This window comes from Apteryx mantelli, chromosome 2, assembly GCF_036417845.1.
Source record: "Apteryx mantelli isolate bAptMan1 chromosome 2, bAptMan1.hap1, whole genome shotgun sequence".
Classification (NCBI taxonomy): domain Eukaryota; kingdom Metazoa; phylum Chordata; class Aves; order Apterygiformes; family Apterygidae; genus Apteryx; species Apteryx mantelli.
Window position 1 is genome coordinate 122,398,527 of NC_089979.1, and position 23,131 is coordinate 122,421,657.

Here is a 23,131-nt window from a genome sequence, read left to right on the forward strand (position 1 = left end):
AAAACCCACTTTCTGTCTCTGCCTTTGCTTTGGGAGTGAACTGAAGGATGTGATTTAGGGACAGCCAGAGACGTGCTGTATCAGTCGTAGGGAAAGCCAGATATGTATCCCCCGAAAGACTAGAGAGCAGCAGGTGGAGGGGGAAGGGGGGAGATGTGGCTGTGTCCAAGCATGACTTGCCATCTGCATTGGAGGCCTGTCCAACAACAGCAGTGCCCGAGCCAGGGTGACACTGCACTGCACCTCAGGGCTCCCCCTTGCCGGTCCCTTGTGGAGCCGAGCCTCCGTGAGCTGGTCCCCCGCAGCCGATGTCACCCCGCCAGGCGCTGCTGCACCCCACCAGCTCCCCTCGGGTCCCCTCCACATCTCCAACTGCTTCAACACTTCCAGTGCGTCCCCTCCCCGCAGACCTCTCCCACTGAATCAATTCGCCCTCCTCTTTAGCATCCAGATTTTTTACGTCCAAGGGGTTTGGGGGGGGGGCTTTATATCTAGTTAGAGCCTGCCAAGGGGCTCCCCCCCGCCCAACCTCCAGGGCGAGGGGCGGCGGGTGCGCGCGCGCGGCGCGGCGGCCGTTGGGGAGCCGTTTGTCGCTGGCGGCGCCCGTGCGCAGGGAGAGGCGGGGGGAGGGGAAAAGCAGTGCCCCGCGCTTTCTCTCTTTCGCAAATCGCAAGCAGTGCGCGGAGCTCTCTCAGCCGGGATGGTGACCAAGGGGGTGAAGTTCTGCGATTCAGCCGTTGACTTAGTACCGTGTGGGGAACGTGTTTGTTTTACTTTTTTTTTTTTTTAACTCCTCCGAAGGAAGGTCCCCTTCTTTTCGGCCGGCTGCCCTCCAAGGGGAACAGTCCTGTGAAACTTGCTCACAGGTTTTTATTGAGGGTTTTAAAAACTCTTTTTTTTTTTTTTTTTTATGGCAACACTTGAGAAGCATTCGCCTACAGACCGCTGCTAAAATAAATGTTCATGTATTTATATCTCTCCGGTTATAGTTTGAAGGAAGATGTTTATGGTGCTTGTCCATCTGCCATACGAACAAACAGGTTAGTACCCAAAATAGGTGGTTTCGATGTTTGCAGTAACTTGGAAAAAGGAATCTCTGCATATATATGCACTGGTATTGATACAGATGTATATTTAGCTTAGCCAAATTCAAAATGCTGGTGGCATGAAGACATTTTTCCTTCGGTTTTCAATTTGCAGATAGGCATTCCTTTTGCTTAAAAGTGTAGAAAATGATCCTCCAATATATTCCTGTCTGGTCCACTGTATTTAGTTTAATTGGGTGTGAAAACTGTATGTATTTATGCTGTTTCTTGCTTCAGAATGATATTGTTTTAATAATGTAATGCAGCTGCTTTTTTATTCATTAAAAACTTCTTTGAAAGTGTCTTTGTTGGTTTTTTGCCAACAAATGCAGCAACTTAGAGTGAGTTACTTATAATCCTGCAGCTCTTTAAATCAGGGATTGGATAAACTTCTCTACATCTCTACAGATTTCAGTGAATGGGTAAGTACCCATTTTTCTTATTACCCATGTTCCCCAGTATGCGTGCGAGACTTAAGTGGGTGTAGCTGAAGGTAAAATACAGCCCTGTGCTTTTGATCCAGTTACGTGAAATCTTAGAGCACCGCACCTGATTCAGATAGGCCTGATGTCAGTGGTGTGATGACTTCAGGAGGGCATGGAGTGTAAGGTGTCCTGGCACAAAGGCAGTTGTTTAAATCAGGGTTTATGGCTTATTCTCTGTTGAAATTTTCTTGTTTGCCAAGATTGTATGATGAATATCCTCCCTGACAAAAAGATTTTTGAAAAGTGAAACATCACTGTTGAAGCCAAATCCCAGTACTAGGGAAGCAGATAAGAACTTCAATAAAATAAGTTCTCAATTTTCCCTGATAAAAGGATGTAGCAAAAAATATTTCAGCAGTCATCACGGTGTTTTTAAGCGTTAATAGCGTAATAATGATTATTGCTTTGCTCTTTAGTAAGGCTTTAGTTTTTCAAAGACTCATTTGCCCTGAGCTTTTACTCTTTGATAATGACTTGCGTTTTCCTGCACTGAAAGTCAGTGCTTTGATCTGAGTGAATGGTATATATTAGGTGTATGTTGATACTTCTTCAGTTGCTTCTCAGTTATAGATAATCCTGTGATCATGGAAAGTGTATACAGATTTGCAAGCTAAAGAAAAAGAGGGTCTTTTTTTTCCCCCCAAAGACAAGTATTTTATCAAGATGGTTATTCTTAGATGTATAGTTAAAATCTGCTGTTTCTTTTTGAAAGTTAATTGATCTGTATGAATACTTTAGGTTAGTATGCTCTGACATCATCCTCAGATTCCAGTGAGAATCCTTTCTAGATGTTAACAGATTTTCTAATAGGATGAAATTTATTTTTACTATCTTTCATGTATTGTGTACATTATACTTGAATGCCTCGGGATAGTAAAGCAATGGACAGCAGTAAATTAATCATCAATGTAGCTGGGCAGCAGCCTGATAATTATCTCACAGATGTCTGATGATTAAGATAATGAAGTTAATACCAAGCAAGGAAAAGACAGTGATGGAAGAGTAGATTGGCAGTAAACAAGGAGCCCATATGGATTGGGAAAGGGGGCTAATTAGCATTAAAAATCACATTCTGGAGATGAGACATGTCAGGCTGAAGTGAGTTTCTGAAAGCCAATCTGAGCTAGACTTCACAATGGGAATTAGAAAACAGAGAAGGAAAGCAGCAGAGGTGGGCAGAGCTCACTTAGAGTGAAGGCAGGCCCAGAGCAAAACAAGTAACTTGGTGCTTTTGAATGTGAGCATAGATATTGGACCAGGGTTACAAAGGCTGAAGTACTCTTGGGGTTTAGAATATGGAAATTGTGTAGAGAAGCATTTGTTCTGCCTGTCTTCCTCAGCTCTCTGGCTCAGGTTGGAGCCTAAGGAGGCTGACCATGTGTGGTAGGTACACCGGGGCTGATTCAGTGTGCTACAGCCATAGAGAGCAGACCGACTTTTACTTCCTGTGCTTAGGATGGATTGGCACTGGCAATTGCTGGAACAACAGGGTGAACCTGAACAACCATCTGTATACTCCATCATCAGCACTGAAGAATTAGGAGATGGGAATTAGGTTAGCCTGGCATGATCTATCCTGGTATTTCTATGTCAAAATAACTGTTTTCTGCAAATGAGAAAGGCAGCAAAGTTCTCTTTTGTGTGTCTCTGAAACTTCTGAGCTTCCCATCTCCCACCAGCCACTTCTTCCCTTCTCAACCCCTGGAATTTTCGATATGGGAATTTTCTGACTCAGAGGTACTGAAATGCCTTTTGGGCTGAAGAGCTGTCTGGCCAGGGACATGCAAAAGTAAAGGATTGATAGAAATTACAAGAAACCTAAACCACACTTGAATTCTAGAAAACCTTTCTAGAGGAGTATATAGTCAGCCTTATCTTCAGTGTGCATGTTTCATGTCACCTTTAGGTTTGTCTAGCATAACTACACTTCAGGTTTATTTAGATTTAGTACTGTTCATGGCAAGATCTGTGGGTTAAATTGTATACATTATACCTTTTGAGTAGTGCACAGTGATAATAATAGGCCCTGTATTAGTATGTGCACATATATATACACACAAACCTATTTCATGAACACTTTAGAAGTTAGAAGAAAAATGCCTACTTTACAGCTTTTAAAACATCTTTTGTTCCTTTTTAAAGCAGCCTGTATTCATTATAGACACTGACCTTACATCTCTGGCAGGAACATCCAGCTGTGTTAAGCAGCTGCCAGCATTGTGTCTATGTGGCTGTGGCTTTGTCCATGTTATATGTGTGCATGGGATGGTTGAGTGTGCACTAGCCCCAGCCTGCCCATCACCCCTGTTTCCTTAGGCAATGGGAGATGGTGAGCGTGCATCTACATGCAGGCACTGTGGGAAATGGGCAGACTGGCACCTGAGGGTGAAATCTGGCATTCATTAGCATGACAATATAGACACACCCCTTCTGGATAAGGACAAGTTAGTGATGGCAAAACACCGGGCAGTTCTTGAAGAGAATATAGAATTTTCTTATAGCATTATCTAGTCGATGAAACTTGAGATTTTACGAGGAGTCTCAACTGATTCAGGGCTTAAGGCCTTAGCTTTTTGAGATAGAATCACTGAATCCTTAAAAGTTTCTTTTATTTTTTTCAGGATGCTCACCAAAACTCCAAGTGTTGTTGCCCAGGTATTCCTTCTTCTAAGCATAGTTCTTGTCATCACTATTGCTGTGATTCAGATAAAGCAGCAAAAGAACCTCTCCCCAGGACTTAAGGTAAGTCTTAAAACACATAAGAAAGGAGAACAATGTTTTGAATTGATATTTAATAATGAACTTTATGAACTATATTTTATGTGGTGATTCAAATGAGTTTACAGCCACAAATTAATGTCTCATCATATCTTTGTCACAGGAAAACTGAGGCTGAGAGAAAAAGAGAATTAGCCAAAATCACAGAGTAAGTCAGTGTGAAATTGGAAAAGCATTCCTTGCTTCCCTATGATGGCTATTAGATACTGTCTTCTCCAAGACTGAAAGGCCAAACAAGAAGAAAATGCCACTGTTTTTTTTGCCAGGGATTGGAAGTAATTTTGAAGCAGGCAATACCTGGAGTTGAAATTCTATTTCCAAACACAGCTAGGAGGTTTATGCTGAAATCTTTGCAAACTGCCCCTGCAGAGCATAAAGCATTTGGGCTGTAAGTGTGCACTTTCTGATTTACCTCATGTTTGGACTTGCTGCGTGTTAGCAGAAGCAAAGGAACTTCATGAGGAGGGGCAGAACAAACTGAAAAAGATAAACTAAAGTACTTTGGAAAGTAGGTTCTGTTTTGTGCTGCTAGAGTATGTGTGCAGATTGTACAATGAGCGATGCATATAACTGAAGACAAGGCTATAGAAATTAGCCTTCTAGAGGAGCTGTGCAGTCTGGCATTCCGAGTCCTGTGTTTCGTCCACTATAACTGCCAGCATATAAATCTTGTCAGATCCTTCTTTGAAGTCATTTCTACCTTTACCTCCCTGTATGTATTTAACTGGATAGTTCACAGGTTGACAGTGATAGGCTGATGTCTCATTACACTTCATGAGATTATGAACATCTTTGACTTTGTCTAGATTATTGGTGCATGAGTTGAACAATGGGCTAAAAACTGTATTCTGATAATCATTCTATGTGTTCGTGTGGTGTGGCAGGGTGTGTGTACTGGGACTTTGTATGGGGACATGGTGACTCAAGTTTACTCCCTGTTGTGCCCAAAATCTCTGCTTACAGCAGCCTTACATCCTGTCAGTTTTGGTGCGAGGCAAGACTGGATTGACGTGCAGGCTAAGGCCACTGTCTCAAGGACAGCCTACACACCGCTTGTGATGTTGGGCACTAGTTCTGTTTCATGTTTAGAATGACAAAATTGCCTGCCTTGCTCTTTGAGCAAATATTGGGCCAACCTTGACCATCTGGAGCAGGTTTAGACCAGGCAGATATGCTTCCTGAATCACAACAGTTTCATGGCTGACTGGTTCTGGAAGAGGATTGTCCTTTTCTTTGCTTAGATGCCTTAGGTTTGTATTTCTTCAGGGCTGTAAGTCTGCCAACTCTGTAATTCCCAGCTGATATGTAGGGTTGTATGTTTGCTTCCTGAGGGGCTGAGTAGTTCTCAGTGAATGGTTAACATTTGCAAGAAGTATTTCTTCAGGAGTAGAGAAGGATCTTTGTATGCCAGTTGCAAAACCCCCCAGTACTTAGCTGATGTGATGGAGCTTGGAAATGGCTGTCATGAAGTTTGTGTTTAGTTAAAATATAATAAAAATGGCAATAACATGATGAAAACAGACTTCCTCTTCTTAAGTGGCCTCGTCCTTCTGCTTCTGGCTATTCCCCATGAAACCAAAATTGTAGAATAACTAGAGTTTGTGTTAGCTGTGCATAATAGCTCTTTCCAGGACACAGGCTGAGAGCATCCAGATTCATTCTGCTCTGGCACAAGAGATATATTTTCTGCTATGCCATTGATGTTTGTATGTGTTCTTGCTAAATTAATTATTTTGGTTCCGTGGTGGTTGGGTTATCTGAAAATTCAGCCAGTAATTTGTGAAGGAAGGACCCATCCATGTGCATGAGACTGAGGCACTGAAAGAGCTCGCGACTCGTTGAAACACTGGAAAGTGAGAAGAGTGGTGAAGGGAGCACAAACATCCCTTAGTGACAAGGCTTGTGAAGAAGTCCAGAACTATAAATGATACTAGCTCTGAATGTAATGAGCCTTCATACCAGTCGACAAAATTTCTATTTGGCCACAGAAGCTTTGTGAGCCCTAGAGAAAAAATACCTCTCCTCATTTTTGTGTTTCTTTAATCTGTCTCTCCAGGTGCCACAGTTTTCTACACCTAAACTTAGCATGTGCAAAAGAGCACATTTCGTTTTGCTCTCAGGAAGTGTTTGCCTTACTTGCAGATGTTATGACTTGATTAAAAGCAGTTCAAACCTGTATAGTTGAACTGGAGTGTACTTCTAGCATGGACACACTTTTGCTGTCTCCATCCTTGCTGTAACTGGTTTAGCTTGTTAGATTCCTCTGGCAGTTTTCCAAGGTGATTGGAAGGCAGGTGAGCTGTCCTGACTGTGCCTGCTTTAAGAATTTGCAGCTGTATGTTCTCCTATGGCTATGGTATTCAAGCTGAAGAGCTGATTACTCCTGGGGCTTGTTCCTGCTTCCTTGTTGAGATTACTGCTCTTCAAGGTGTACTTACTGTCGCGGTCCGCGGGAGTGACGGGAATGAATCATACGCATTCACAGAATGCAGGTTCAATTCCCTCTTTATTCAGCAATTTGCCTATTTTATAAGTACAAGTATTCGGCGCTCTGGCCCTTGATTTGTGGTTCATACAGATTATGTCACAGGTAGCCAATCATTGCACCGATCGCGCACACAGCGGTCATGCCTTGTACCTTGCTGCTTGTTTAGCAAAGCTGTCTAGCCCTTAACCTTGGTTCCCACTGGCTTCTGCTAGTTTATCTGTACTTTCTCAGGATGTATCATTCCCAGCTGCACCAGTGTCCTTGGTAAACTACTTCAAAGCACATAGCAGCAGCTACAGTCTGAGGCCTAAGGCTTCAGCAAATTTAGCTACTTATGCTAAGCAAGTTGTGCTAAGCAACTAATCCTAAACAGTGTAGTTCCATACTCTATATTTCATATAGATTGTTGCTCTGAAGTACCGCAAGGGCCCCAACAACTTACAAAGCTGTTCATATGAATATCTCTTACCCATTTTGGCCACAACTAGATTGGTTGAGTTGAACAGCATAAATCTTCCTTTGAAAAAGTTTAGCAGTGCTTACACAAGCAGTTGTGCTTGTGGATGGAAGGGTATGCTCTTTCAGGGGAAGACAGTTAGTTGACAGGGTGGGGTGTAGCTGTTTCTGCAGTCAGCCCAGCTGTGGCCAGGAAATGATGTGTGAATGTACCTTTAGAGAGACAGAGTCTGGTTTATCGTTGCCTTGCTCTTTATTTAGCTTCTGATAAGTATGTGCAGTAATCATAATATTCTGCCAAGAAGTAAAGTGGTACATTTACTTTGTGCCATAGGCAATATGGTCACTCCAGTGTTGGAGAAACCCTGGGCAACAGTAAAAGCCATCCAATGACCTATAGAAAAAAAACAGCGTTTTCCTTCAAGTCTCTTTTTTCATCCTTATTTTTACTGGTCAAGAAAACAGAACTCTGAAGCTTTTCTGGGTTAATGTTGCCTCCCTGTCTTCTCTGACTAATCTATTCCATTGACTAGATGATGGAACTTGGTATTAGGAAATCCCCAGGCCTTTATCTCTCTCTAATGGTGATTGACTAGAGATGATGGAGATTCACAGTGGAAAAATTGAAAGAGAGGGGAAAGGAGGGAGAAAAAGTTGTCCTGTTCTTTAATAGCTGCTGGCCCAGAATAAGTGTTTTCCTCTGCTCTCTATCCCACTCAGTGCATTTTAAAGCAGGAGAACGTTGCTTGTCCTTAAAGGGCAGCCAAAGGTGATCTGACTTGCAGTTTGGACTGACATGTAACATCACCAGAGCATTCTAGTTTGACCAGTTTTTATTAGGTAGCAGCCTAAGACAAGGCATGTAGAATTCTCTCCCCCTCTTGAAATGCTGCATCCTCTATCACTTCTGTTATTTTATATTAAAGACTCATCTTAGTTCCAATATCTGGCACACTCCTCATTAATCACCACCTCGTGAGGCTGCATGGACCAGTTCACACAGGGGTGAGAGATGAAGCTCCTCAGCTCAAGAGTTAGCTTGAAATTGGCCCAAGACTCCTTTTAAAAGAACATCTTTTTTAAAGGGAACAAGAGACTATAGGAAAAATGAGAGAAGGAATAGGGAACTAAAGTTGTTAGTTATACATTGGTTCAGATAAACATACCACTACTCTTTGGGTTGGAAATCTGTTACTTTCAGGCAGCAGCTTGAGAAATGCAGGTATATATTGGGGAGGGAGGATGGAAATGGGTCAAAAAGCCCCACAATTTAGCTGAGGGAAATATTTTGGTGGCATATTTCCGTTATCTTCCAGGTCTACATGGGGACGATATTTAGCACTAGAAATAGCAAAGTTAAAAGCTTATGCTTGGTGCTTTGAGCTGACTGAGACTAGACCTAATTAATAGCCTTTGAGTAGATGCACCATTACTGTATTATATATCTCCAGAGTGCTCATCTGTCTAAAGCCAATGTGATGCAATACCTTTTCAGGAGGGGGAATACACTTAAAGTGTCTTTGCTAAAACAGTGCCTTGAATGGTACCTGATGACTTAGTGGATTGATGGTGTCTGTGGAGCCTTTCACCTTTTAGCTGATCAGGTTAAATACGGTCTATATAAGTATGAATGAAATTTTCATTATCTTAACAGTCCTCTGGGAAATAGAGACTGGTATTGCTGGTAATTCTTAAGGGGGGGCAGGGCTTTGGGGGATTACAGTGGGAAGCTGGGAACTAATGAGGTGTGGAGGCTGAAGCAGTGATCTTTCTCAGTCAGATTTGAGGCTCTGCAGGGAGACAGTATGATGAAATTTATAGGCCTGCTGCAGCTGCTCTTACTGCTTCATAGCCAGGTGGAGACTCTCATTTTTCAGCATTGTCAGGCTGATACTTTTTCTGGACATCTGTCTTTTTTTTTCTTTTAAAGTGTGCTTCCTACCAGTAAGATGAGTTGGGAGGAGGGGGCAGCTAAACTTACTTTCAGGGAATGTAAAGAGGATAAGCAAAATTACTGCTTTCAAAATACTTTCCTTCAGGCAGTTTGCCTTCCTAATTGCCTGAGTGCTCTGCTGCCACAAAAGACAGAAAAGGGGGGAAGACTGATCTGGTGGGCAGTAGACTGAGATGGAGAAACCTGTGTTTTAATCCCACAGAGAGCTCTGTGACCTTGGACAGATCACTTAAATATTTTCTTATTTATCGCATCAATAAACTTGGGATAATACTGATTCTCTTTCCCTCAGTGTTGTCTTGCACTCTGGCACTAAGCACTTAGACTAATTTCAGTGGCAGGCTCACAGATGGACTGCCAAAGTCATTCAGAGGGGGAGTTTATGGGGAAATTAGAAAGGAATCAGACTTGTTTCATCATTCTACTTGCTGACTATTATACACTTGACCTCTTCGCTTGTGGCTTTAAGAACCCTTGTGCACCCTTGGATCTAATGCCAATGCTTAGGTATCCAACCCTTCAGTGTCCAGCAAGCGTAGCTGGGATAATGAGAATGCAGCTTGCTGCAAAATGAGGTCCTAACACAGTGTTACTTACGTATGGGTGTGGGTTTTGAGCCTGATGCTGAAAGGAGATGAGCAGTCTTCATTCCCATGCAATCCATTATTGAAGATACATAGTATACTCTTCGTTTTGCACCCAGGTTCATTCTGTGCTCTGGTGTGGGATTCCTGTCTAAGCACCTAGTACTAGGATTAATGTCTCTTGTAAATGTACTATGCATCCCCTTTCTAAAGGAAGAAGAGCAAAGAAATACAGCTGCATGTGGACCTGTAAGCTGTCACTCTTTATTTCTTTATGTAATGTATTATTTTTTTCTCCACAGTATGGAATAGTGCTCGATGCTGGATCGTCTCGGACTACAGTCTATGTGTATGAGTGGCCAGCAGAAAAAGAAAATGACACAGGAGTAGTAAGCCAAATCTTCAAGTGTAGTGTGAAAGGTGAGCTCAGCTGGCAGTTTCTTATTTCTTTCTAGCCTTTAAGAAAATATTATCTGAAAGCTTATAGTGTTTTTTTTTTCCCCCCACTGTGTTTGCCTTTCAGTGTTTGAGAGTAAGAATTGTTAAGACTGTATCTATAGCTGTCTTATTCAGGATCAGCTCTCCTCCTACTGATACAGCAGACTCCCCTAATCTCCACTGAAGAGAAGAAATTATGGCTAAACTTGGTTTACTCCACTGCAGTGCAAGATTGGTGCAGAGAGAATTCGATCAGGCCCTGTAAATGTTTAGTTCTTGTGCCTTGAATTAATTTCTTTTAAAAGACAGGTGTAAAATACATGTAAAAATAGTTTTGAATAAAAAGACTTTGAGATGAGTGGAGATTCGGCCCCTGTGAGATGTTCACTATTAATTTTTATGGGGGCAAAAATGGATGTTAGCTCTACTATAGTGGTTTGACAAATTAGTTTTTATTTTATAGAAGCATTAATGATGTTTAAAAAAATCTTTGCAGTTTTATGCAGGTTACCTAGAGAAACAAGGTTTATGCGGTTGATTTGGTATTGTTCTGTGATTACTTTCAAAGATGCAGCTGAGGGGAATATGGAGCCAGACCTCAAATTATGAAAGGCATGCAGAAGGTGAACAGGAAGAGTTTCTCCATGCTGCAAAATTAGGGAACGTCTAATAAAATTATCACTAAAAACAGCTAAATTGCAGAATTCTTTCTGATCGGATGTCATAGATGCAAAATAACCATAAACAGACTAATGCCTAGATGATAGCTGTATTAAATATGAATATGCAGGTCTGGCCTTTGACTCAGGAAGACCTGTAGTTATGCACTGCTAGAGGATGTCCCAGGAGAAGTACCACTGGCTACTTGCCTTGTTTGTTTCTCTGAGGTTTTGTATTGATTCCTCTTGGAAAGAGGATGCTAGATTAGGCTGACTTTTGATCAGAATCTGGTATGGTTGATTATATGTTCTAGTAGTATGTTGTGGATTCCTCTGTAATAACTTCTGAATTTCTTAGTCAAATTCAGTGACATTTGACTAAGCTTTCAATGTTACCAAAATCTCATACATTTCATGAAGACAGGTGGCCAGACAGGGGAGAGAAATTCACATTATTAAACAGTAGCTATGCCATAAGGGATTTCTGCAGGAAGCCAAGCTTCATAAGTTCTGCTACTCTGATTAAAATGAGCTTTAGATCATCTTCTAAGATACTGACTTCAGCAGTGCTGGTTGTTTAACTAAGTGCTTAAAACTGTAACTTTCACTGACTAGCCCAGTATTTAGGAAAAGGTCACATTACAGTGTTTCTCTAGTAAGCCACTTTTGAGCTATGCCGCACTCCAAATTTTAGCAATGGTCTATAAAAAGTAGAAAGTCCTGTTTGGAAAAACAAAAAAAAGGAGACTGATGTGAAAAATACTTGGATGCTGCAGAACTGTACGGAGAGATATTTTAATGTACTGGTTTGGGTTTGCAAGGTTAGATGGAGGGGGGTGGGGGGGGAGATAGAGGGGTGTGCAGCTCAGGAAGTCTCAGTACAGATTTTGTTGACATCTGAAAATAACTCTGGCGTTCACTGAGAATTTCTCCGTTTCCTTCTCTCTTGGTTATGATCATGCAAAACCTTATGTCCCAGTTTGTATCTGGAAATGGATGTTGGAGATGTAACTGTCTGTAAGTGACTACTAGATGAGTAGAAGGCAATGGTTTCTTAACAGTGCAAACATGTCTTAACATCATCATTAAATATACACGTGGACTTTCTTAGCAATTTTAGAACAATAAGGAAAGAAATACAAACTTACACGTGCACAGTAGAAATGTACTGACATGTACATGATGGTGTATCTCTACAGGCTGCAGGAATGGCAGCCTGCCTGCCGAAGCAGGGGATGCACTCTGCTTGCTCATGTCTTGACTCAAAAGGAATGTTGCCCTTAGGGCTTCTGGTGTGAGAAAAATGCACAGAGAAGCTAACTTATTCCTCTGGCATTTTTACAGGAGGAGAATATTTTGTTTGTTTTAACTCCTGCTGGTCCTTGGATTGTTGAGCAAGGGAGGAAAGACTTTGATGTTAATTGTTGAAATATACCTTATGCAGCAAGGTGTGACTCTCATGCATGATATTTGGAGTCAAGGAAACCTTTGATATTCTTAGTTCCACACCAACTTCAACTTGGAGCTCTATGACTTCAGAAGGCATCCCTGTGCATCTTAGAATTTCACCAGCAATTCCTTGCAGAAGATTCTTTATTATATCTCCAGTTGAAGAGAGTGAGCTGTGGAGGGTGCCATGGTACCCACATCAGTGGTGGTAAAACAAACCGGGGAACCTTTGGCTTAGGTTGTGGAAGGAGGGGTTCTCTATACTTTTGCAGGTCAGAGAAATTTTACATCCGTTAGACATCTTATTTTCTACAGTATCTGCCAGGAGCAAGCCTATTTTCCTCATGAATGCAGCAGTGCTGTCATTGTGTTGTTATATGGTTATACTGTGTATGTATGTTACTATATGTAGGTACTATAGGTATATATGTATACACACACATTCAAACACAGGAGAGCAGTTTGGAAGTATCTTCTTAGGAACTTGCACAGCTGTGTCACTACATAGTTTATGCCTTAAGCACTCATACTTTTTAACCATTCTGTCCTTGTTTGCAGTTACAAGAGGAAAGAGGGAAGCACTTTCTCTTAACACCTGTTTGCTAATTTGGACTAATTTGTAGCTGGCAAAGCACAGTGAAATCGATCTGCTTGTTCTCTTTTAGGCCCTGGCATATCCAGCTATGAGAATAACCCTGGAGCCCTTGCCAAACCCTTTGGTGACTGTCTGAATAAAGTCAAGGAGAGAATCCCCGTTCACCTGCATAAAAATACTTCTGCTTATCTGGGGGCTACAGCTGGCATGAGACTACTGAGGTGTAGTGGAAACTCATTGAACTCTGGTGTATACATACTAGAATAGCAGCTTGTGAAACTAGAATGTGAAAAATGTATTGGACACATTTCTGTTCATTGGGAATTGGTCGTCTCAAAAGAAAATGGAGCCCAGCCAACTTAATGTAATGAGCTTTTTGGTAGGGAAAGCGGGGCTGTATAAAACTCCTCTCTCATGCTATATTGAGAAGAAGTACTTGCTTTACACTGCAGAGTTCTTCTCTGTAGAGTTATGCTTTCAAGAGTTCTCCCTTCTATATCTGTGTTTAAATCCAGTGTTATGTAAACAGACAATATTTGTGCATATCTGAGGGCAGCAAAAGCAGATTAAAGCTAGACACCACAGAGTTTTCTGAGTGCAAATGTGGTGTAATGTGGCTTTTGAGGCCTGTCTGTGGCTTTAGGCCTGACACAAACTGGGTGTTTTTGTTTGTTCTGTGGCTAAACAGAGGGGGAAGGAAGGCTCCAGGACTGTCTTAGCCAGGAGTTGTCATCTAAGCACTCAGTTCACTAAAAATAAATATGTATATGAGAAAATACCCAAGAATTTGCACGGTAAAGAGTGAAGTTTATATGTAGTGAGGGAGTTGCTTGGTGAAATGATGCAGGATACTTGTCTGGGCTGTTCCCTCTAGTAAGCTTCCCTTTTAGGTTAAAACAGTATTAAATTTTTGTTAGGTGATTGAAAGAATTTTCTTGACTTGCTAGTGGGTGAACAATAAACATGACATTGCCTTTCCAGATGCTCAGTGTCTCATGTTTTGTGAATTGCTTAGGTTGCAAAATGAAACAGCAGCCAATGAAGTCCTTGCAAGCATTCAAAACTACTTCAGAGCACAGCCCTTTGAATTTAGGGGTGCACAAATCATAACTGGGCCAGAGGAAGGGGTGTATGGATGGATAACAGCCAACTATTTAATGGGCAATTTCTTAGAGGTGTGTGAAAAACCTGCATGCTTTTCTTTTCACTCTTATTTTTGTTAAAAATGAAAAGTTCCGGAAGAGATGCCTGTTAAAACATCATAGCTATAACTTCCATTTCCCATTGAAGTATAAAACTTTTTTTTGGCATAGTAATGGAACAAAGCAAACGGATCAAGGAATACAGTGTGACAGAAATGTGATGTGACAAAGGTAAAACTGTTCATCCACAGAAAAGAACTGTTCCCTAAATAGCAAATCTAATACATTCCAGAGAAACAGAAGTTGTATTGCTCTTAAATATATTGGTAGAGTTCAAGTATGACAACTGTTGACTTTGTTTACAGCGGTGCCAATTAAGGATGTTCTTACCCGCTTTTTTGTTACTTATGCAGGTGGTTGCTGTTTCTTTAGCTCTACTGGTGAAGAGACTGTGTTGCTTAGGAGTCTCCAAACATTTAGACAAAGTTGGCTCATTTGTCTTAAGCAGATATTGAAGGTGGTTGAGCTGGCATGGCCAAAGGTGCCTCAGCTGAGCAAGAAATCACTCATGGAGTCTGTTCCAGTATTGTTGAAAAACTGCAGGTTATGAGCAGTGTATTGTGATAACAATTGTCCTGTCTAGACTTGGTAGAGGATGTTGGTTAATGGGTCCTCCTGTTTTGTGTGGACAAAGCTATAGTGACATAAAGATACGTTGCTCCTTGAACTCAGAGTAGCATCATGCAGGTGCTTCATAGTGGAGCGGGAATAAAATGTGTTGGAAAAAAGATCCCTTTTTTATACATAGATGCTCAGTATAACTTCTTTTGCAGTTAAAACAGTACTAGGACATCAGCAACTACTCATGTGCATTCATGGCAGTTGTATGCTGCCTTTAGTGTTTACTGCATTTCTTCCAGATAGTCTTGCTAGGTTGAAATAAAATTCACCGGACACTTGAGTATTGTAAGCTGTCCTGGTTGGGCAGTTCCTGCTAGATTATGGCAATTTATAAGCAGGAATTAGATGTTGGTGATCTGAGTGATAGCTCATGGTGAATGTGTTGTTGACTCTCACAAAGTTAAGACAAATGACTACACATTCTGGGAGAGCTTTTCCCATTGTATGTATTTCATGCAACAAAGACAACTTCATGAACTTCAGAGTGGTGTCAAAGTCTTCTACCATATGAATTTTAATGATCAAAATCTCAAATTCCCTGTGGTGGATTCATAAGGACTTTTGAAGGGACTGCATGATGTTGTAAAGCGAGTTTAGTATGCAGAACCGTGTGAAGAACTGGGTATTGAATATCACAAGTGGGAGAGAGAAACTTTTAACCATTCCTGTGACAATGGGCTAAGAGGGAAATTTTGCCATGGGGCTGTTAATGGGAATCTTTCACTGTAGGTTTTTCTCATGAGCATGTTTGCTAGCCCATAAAGTGTCTTCTCCTGCCATATATATACATTCATATCATCATCCTCAGTAAATAGTGTTACGGTAAATATGGAGATGGATAATCATACAAAAAATATACTCTGCACTGTGATTGTGTAGATCAAATACAGATTTTTTTGGATGTTTTGGGGTAATAGGGAAGAATGCTAGCTAAATGGAGCAGGCTTATTGCCACTGTGGTTTCAGTGAAAGAAATATGCAGATTAGGGGTCCTTATTCTGTATTAGAACTGAGAGTGGTTTGAGGTTATTGTTGTCCATTTACTTTCAAACATAAAACCCTTCATGGAGGCTTTGGATAGACTCTTGCTGGTAGAAATTGGTAGAGTGCCTTTGACTTTGATGGAGCTTTTATTTGACTTTTTGTTCTTTTCTTATTCTTTATCCTGTGTGATCTCATAATATTCTATTCCTTTAATAATTCTTCTTGCCTTGGAACTAGCAAATGTTCATACTGATTTGGTCCAGAGGATAAATAACTGCTGTCTCCGTTTTACGGATGGAGAAGTTAAAAGATTTGTTCAAGATCTCACAGGTACCTAGACTTCAGTTCCCTGCATTTTAATGCAGATTTTGATCTGGCTAGTTCAGTGCTTTGATCACTGTGCTGTCCTTTTCTCTGAGTTCAAAGCTATGCTGCATTCCTTCCTCCATCTTTCAAGCTCATTTTACTCTGTAAAAACACATCCCTCTTATCTAAAAAACTTCTGCATGTTTTCCTCAGAGTGAGGATTTTTTGGAAAGGGTGAATGAGAAAGAGGGGGATAAAAAATATTTTAAAAGTTAAGTAAAATGTAGAAAAGCTTGAAGGGGGAACAAGCAGATGACAATTAGTCTTTTTATTTTTTTGCTTTTATATGTAGAGAAACCTTTGGAGGACATGGGTCCATCCTTACAGAAAAGAGACCATGGGTGCACTGGATCTTGGAGGAGCTTCCACTCAAATTTCATTTATTCCAGAGGACTTTCAGGATAACCCCAATAGCACCTTGCAGGTGAAGTTGTATGGTTACGAATACAATGTCTACACTCACAGCTTCCAGTGTTATGGGAGAGATGAAGCTGAGAAAAGGTCGTTAGCATTGCTGTTCCAGGTAAGTTTAAGAACCTTTGCTATGCTGCCCTTGCAGGTGTTCACTAACTCTCTGAGAAGGTTCTTGGGCTTGAATTCTCTTCCCTTTGGTGGAGTTTAGAGAACCCAATAAGAGCTCTGTTGTGCATAGTTGTAGGCAAGCACACCTGGGTTTCACATAAAGATCTTCATCTTTGCTAAAAAACTGTTGGGGTCTGGGTTGAGTTTTGTATGGTTTGACGAAATGGTCCAACTAGCCCTGTGAGTATTTTGCTGATCTTGCCAGCAATTTTTTTGCGAAAGGAGTGTCTGTGAATTACAATGATCAGCGATGTTGTAATGATCAACTATGGCAGAGAAGAGAACAAGAATACATGCATATGTGGTTTAAAAAAATCCCTGTAGTAAATGTCAGATTAACTCTCTAAGTAAACTTTATTGCCTGTCCTCAGAAGTCAAGAGCCAGTTCCAACGTGGATAATCCATGTTACCCTCAGAATTATGAGACTGCATTCACAATGAAGTACTTCTGTGGCAGCCTTTGCACACAGTCTCTGAGACCAGCAAATTATTACCCAAACCAACTTGTGAAATTTCATGGAACAGGAGACCCAGGTCTGTGCCAGGAGATGGTGTCTTTACTATTTAACTTCACTGCTTGCAGAGACAGAAGGGAGTGCCCATTCAATGGAATCCATCAGCCAAAAGTTAAAGGGAATTTTGTGGTAGGTTTGCGAACACAGCATTTCTTTTTGAGCATATCTTTTCTACTTTTGATTTCTGTAGTTCTGATAGTAACAGGCCTTTCATCCTCTCCTCTTCTATAGGCTTTCTCAGGATTCTACTATACAATTAATGCTTTGAATTTATCTGGGCATTTTTCCCTAGCAGACTTCAATTCAAGCATGTGGTTTTTCTGTTCACAGAGCTGGGTCCAGGTGAGTACTTTTTTTTTTTTTTGGTATCTGTGAAAGGGAGATATGAAAAGAGCATGGCATGAAGAAGTATTCAGAACTTTTTAGAAGGTCTGTATCAACCTTAACATTTGCTTTCCCACTATGTTTCAAGCCATACGGTATTTCTAGGATACTTAACCCTTGCACTAGGTTTGAAAAAACAGTCCCCATAATTCTAAGCCGGGTTTCCAGCCTGTAGTGAAATGTGGCCAAGCAGTGTGTGCATTTCCCTCCTTTGGTTTCTGAGCTTTGTACAGCTGAAATGTCATAGAGGAATTAAGGGGTGTTGCAACTGAATATACATGGGCGTACATTTATGTGTCTTGGGGAATAACAGATTGCTGTGACAGAAGTGTTTAGAAGACTGATAAATCAGGCCAATTTAAACTTTAAAACAAAACTTTGTTAGACTGACATTCATTAACAACACACATCAGTCACACCCATTATCAACATTATCACTATGTATTCAAAGCAGTTAGTACTTAACAATTGTATCCTATATTAGCTGTGAGTATACCATACCCTGGAGCTGATGCAGTGTAGTTAGCATGGATGTCTGAGTTCCTTGGTAGACATAGTTGCTGATGTGATCATCAAGGAGGGAAGTAGGAACTGAAATGAGCATCTTTCACTGCCCCCACAATTTGGGAACTCGTCTTTTTATAAAACAGTTGAGTTTTTAGTCAGTTCCCAGCTCTTGGCCTGCTCCTGGATTACACTCTGCCCCAGGCGTGGGGCTGTAGTTCCACAGGCCGTAGCAGGTGCCTTATCCTGTTTCTCTGCTGTTTTTTTCCTTGCTTAGCGACTGCTTCCTTCTTAAAGCCAAAGCAGTCCATTCCCAGCTATCAAGGTTAGGCTGCTGCAGGGACCAGTAAGTGAGCACTAGTGAATTATTTACAGTTCTTCTGTTTTCAACCAGTGTTTGCATGTTCAAGGCCTTTGCTGTTATCTCATATTTAAACTGTACATCACAACAAGAGACACCAGGTACCAAGCTCTAGTTTGCACAACTTCACGCAAGCTGATGAAGAGGCTTCCAGACCATGACAGGGGTCTTGCCCAGTTAGTACAAAGCACAATTAGCAAAAGGCAGGTGGCCTGTTACTGTTCTTAGTGGGTTGGTGCAAAAGTGCTTATACATTGTTTACCAGTTATGCTATATTAGTGTGCTAATGTCTAAGTTCAAAACAAGCTCATGCTAATTAAATTCTGCTTTGTGTGCTTTCACTTTTATGGGTGTGACAGGCCTCTGCTCTGGCTACAGAGAATTGTCTGTATTGACAGAAATACAGGGATTTTGGGCTCTTTTCAATAAGAAACACTTTCTGTCACAGAGGAGAGCACTATAAAGAAGCCTTGGACTCAGTTCTCTGAACACTGTTGCGCTGATCAAGATAGATCCTTGTGGTTTTTGTGGCCCACAAATGTATGTTTTCCAGAAGCTCTTCTTTTCCTGTATTTGTGCCTAGCTTGCTGGTATAACAAATAGTACATCAAAGATGTACTTGATTGATTTATAGTTCTAAGCTACAAGTTTCTAATTCTCACTCCTTCCTGGTACTATCTGCAATCACTACCATCTCCTTAAAGGACTTACTAAAATACTGTATGTGTTATATACCAAATAGAGGGTGTTTTCAGTACTGTCTGTGGTGTTTGAAGTAGGTATCTGCTTTGTGCAGCTGTTACACAGATTAAGGTGGGATCCAGTCTCGTATGTAATTACTGGATAGAATGAGAGGCTTGTGTTAGGCCACTGCATTGGACCTTCTTCATGCATTTAGGGCAGGACCATGAGGAACTGCTTATTGTCATTATGGTTCTGCTTAAGACCTGTGAGACAACTTTAATGGTCAATATTCTTCTTTTAAAGGGAGAAAATTGTCTTGGAAAAATCAGTTTTGGTTTTGTTGCGGTTAAGACTAGAAGTACTTAGACTTCTCATTGTATTACGTAGTGACCTGATCCCATTCAGGACAGTCTTGATGCCAGCATTTCCGTTGACTTAATTGGGAGTGAACCTTGGCTATGAAGAATTTGTACTGGTGGAAGGCAGCTCTATTTTTCACTTTTGTCCTCACAGAGATCATCTGAAGGAAATGCAGTCTCTTTTTTTTCTATTTATTTCTATTGCTAAGAAGAGCAAGTAAACCAAATTGCCCCAACTGCCAATTCATGACCTTTTCCATACTGCTTTCACACAGCAGTTCTTCACTTTCCAGCTTGCTTAATGTGTCTGTGACTTCTAGCATTCTCATGGGCTGCTGTGTATATGCTGTGATATTCAGGTCCTGCTCTTCTTGTAACCACTAGGATTCTCAACAGCGCTTTCAGATCAGAGTGGGAGATCAAAGCGCTTTGCTTGGATCTGTGAATTACAGCTGATATTCATCATCCAAATGGGCATCTCAGGCCAAAATTGCCATCAAATGAGCAGTCCTGTGATGTCACATATGCTATGTAATTTGCAGGCATCTTTATTTAATAGAGGTTTCTTAACACTGTATTTTTTTTATTCCTGCAATATTCCTCATGCCCTGTTCTGATATCAGCTGTGTTAGTGTGAATCTTGAGTAAATTGACAGACCTATTTTAAATTTGCAGGGAGATACCTCAGATCACCAGACTGGTTCCTTGTTTGTATTCATTTGTTGCTAGTGCATTTCCTATTGTAATTTACCATCATCAAAGTTTGATAGCTGGTTGCCACATGCAAGGTTGACTCTGTCTGTGATCCTCTTAAAGAGATTTGTGGTTGCAGTTTACTACCACAGTTTTAACCATGCTGTAAAGATGACAGAAAATTTAGGAACTATAACATTCCCAACGTTTTATGTGCAGTTTTATGTTTATTATCACTTTTTACCACATGAACTATATCACTGGCAGGGTCTTTTCACTGTAAATCTTCATATCTAGTTGTCTACAATTTTACTTGGTGTTTCTGAGAAATGCTGATAAATTCTAATTAGAATACAAAGTATTCTTACTTATAAAAAAAAAAAAGGAGTTGTTTGCCATAATTTACATGTTTTACAAAAACCTTTTGTTTTCAGCTCCAGTTTATGCTGCCTAAATTTGAAGAAATGTATGCTAGATCCTACTGTTTTTCAGCAAACTTCATTTATTACTTGCTTGTACATGGCTATAAATTTGATGCAGAAACTTGGCCCCAGATACATTTCCAAAAAGAGGTGAGTAATAATCATTTCCTCTTACTGTTATTATTTTAATCCAAAGAAGTTTACAAGGAGACAGAAGGTGCAGCAGCCTACAAAAACATAATGGTTGTAGACAGCCTTTGTAAATGATTGTCAAATATTTGGCATAAAACAAAGCCACTTTTCAAACTTCAGTACCAATTCCAGACTGGTTCCAGGGGTTGCAACATTATTTGGTGATGGTAGATCCTTTTAAGGAGCTTTAAGAAAGGGTCAAATAATACTGTGTTAAACCTTGTCCCAGTCCATTAAAGTACTGGCTTGCTCTGGGCTGTGATCTGCCTGGGACACTTCTCCAGTCAAGGTCAATTTGAGCTAACTCCGCTGAACTGGACAGGAGAAACCGCTACAGAAGAACTCTCACATTTTCGTCTCCTGGTGGAGCCTTGGGGAAATAAGCAGACCTGGTTTGTAGTTGGTGAGTGGTGATAAGGACTTCTACACTGTTCTGTGAGGCTATCCTTTCCTCTCTGATACTGTACCGAGTCTTATTGTAAAACACTGTCCCAGATTGTAATCTCCATACAGAGTTTGGAAGTGCTTCAGTGCTTGCATGTAAGAACAACAAATGAATAGGCTGGGGGTCTTCATACAAGAAGTTCTTAAATGCAGGGCCTGCTGACAAACTGTCACTGAGAAATCATAAACAGCATTTTCTGAACAGTCATACTCTTACTGGTGCACTAAGGAATCAGATAGGTTTATCTTGCTTTACTTTTTCCTCTGATGAACAGCTATTAGCAGCTCTGGAAAAGTGTTCAGAGATCAGCCCTTCAACCAGAACATCAGCATATGGTTTACTTTGAGACCTTAATCTGAATTTGGTGGGGAGTGGATTTGCCTTGTTTTTTACATAAATCTTGTGTTGACCCCAGCAGATAGGAGCAGTCAAATACAGCAATGTTTTTCTGTATTTAGCCAAGAGTTCAAAAATATTTAGCAAAATAAAAAAACCAAAAGGCTTATTTAAAATTAACATGTTTGTTGCCTAAATTTTGCATTGAAATAAAATGAAACTTCTGAAAGATAAGGCCACACCTCTTAATTAGATTTGCCCCTCAAAGAAACAAAAGTAATAAGATCCAACGTAACTGGTCAGTTAAGCTACCCCAGATATAAAAGCACAATCGCCTTGAAGAATATGTATCAACAAGGGGTTTGGTTTGGTTTGGTTTTTTTTGTTTTTTGGCCTATGCCAAACATATATCTCCTTTTAGTTAGTGAATGCAAACCAATGAAAAGAACCATAATCAAATGCCAAGATCTGGGCCAGATCTAGAAAATCAGAAGAGTGGGATGACCTGTAATAAAGGTGGAAAGTCAAATGAGTTTGGGATAGCTGGTTGCTCAGGAACAAGAAGTTCCTCAGAAACTGCAGTTATTTAAAATTTAAAAGAGAGTTGGCAACATCAGCTGTTCAGCTTTTGGAACTCACTGTCTTTGACTCTAAAGTTCATGGGAGTAGGACACTTTTATCTGTATTTCAGGTTGGTAACAGCAGTATAGCATGGTCACTTGGTTACATGCTAAGCCTCACCAACATGATTCCGGCAGAAAGCAAGCTGATCCAGTTACCTCTGAAACCTTCTTTGTTCGCTGGGCTCCTCCTCTTCTTCACAGCTATGGCATTGTTATGTCTTATCTTCCTTGTTTACTTGTGTATTGTATCATGTAATCAGAAGAACATCAGTCATGTTGAACAAGTATTTACTCCAGAATGAATGAACTTTAATTTAAAGACCAAACAAAAATCTTTTAGTGCTATTAAGTTACGTAGAACTTTATTTTTGAAAGCTGAGGGAGAAATAAAGACAGACAAAAGATCTTGGGGACCAGAAACATAAATACAGGAGACAACAGACATGAAGGCACCTGTGATATGGTGAATTGGAGTGCTTTTGAAAGATTGTGGCAATTGTTGCTGTAAAACTAGTTTTTCCAGAGTTCAGCAGAGAAAATGTGGACAGATACTCTGCTTTGCTCAATAAAGGATAATTTGTCTTCTCCTGACAGGTAGGTGTTGATTTCTGTCCATGAACTCTGTGTTAACTAGCCAACTCTAGTGGTGATGGATTTGGGAAAAGGTGCCTGTTGTTCAAAGATAAAATTAAAGAAAAAGTCAGTAGGAATTGTGGGAGAAGGGAATGTGGTAGCTGTTCCCATTCATAGTGCTGACACTAAAAAAACCACCCCAAACAGGGAACAGCAGGGAGAGTATTTTCATTGCTGTTCCAAATGGATTGAGGTCCACTACATAAAGGTGTAATAAACTCCTGACACCCCTGAGGACTTTCAAGTCCATCTCG

At 40.7% G+C, this 23,131-nt stretch overlaps 1 protein-coding gene across 1 annotated transcript; it reads left to right on the plus strand.

Annotated features, from left to right (window-relative positions):
* The first annotated feature begins 677 nt into the window (after positions 1-677).
* Positions 678-22,835, plus strand: ENTPD3 (ectonucleoside triphosphate diphosphohydrolase 3). The gene is made up of 10 exons (XM_013950811.2): positions 678-1,040; positions 4,192-4,312; positions 10,133-10,250; positions 13,042-13,192; positions 13,987-14,146; positions 16,437-16,667; positions 17,098-17,370; positions 17,473-17,583; positions 20,661-20,798; positions 22,313-22,835. The coding sequence occupies exons 1-10, from the start codon at positions 958-960 to the stop codon at positions 22,544-22,546; spliced, it is 1,620 nt and encodes a 539-aa protein (XP_013806265.1). The 5' UTR covers positions 678-957; the 3' UTR covers positions 22,547-22,835.
* Positions 22,836-23,131: the final 296 nt, after the last annotated feature.

What these genes read in the sequence shown, in the direction of transcription:
- ENTPD3 (XM_013950811.2), top strand. Translation starts at nt 958, where the DNA reads ATGTTCATGTATTTATATCTCTCCGGTTATAGTTTGAAGGAAGATGTT. An exon ending in CTTCAAGTGTAGTGTGAAAG is followed by an intron (nt 10,251 to 13,041) that starts GTGAGCTCAGCT and finishes GTTCTCTTTTAG; the next exon opens with GCCCTGGCATATCCAGCTAT. An exon ending in TAATGGGCAATTTCTTAGAG is followed by an intron (nt 14,147 to 16,436) that starts GTGTGTGAAAAA and finishes TTTTATATGTAG; the next exon opens with AGAAACCTTTGGAGGACATG.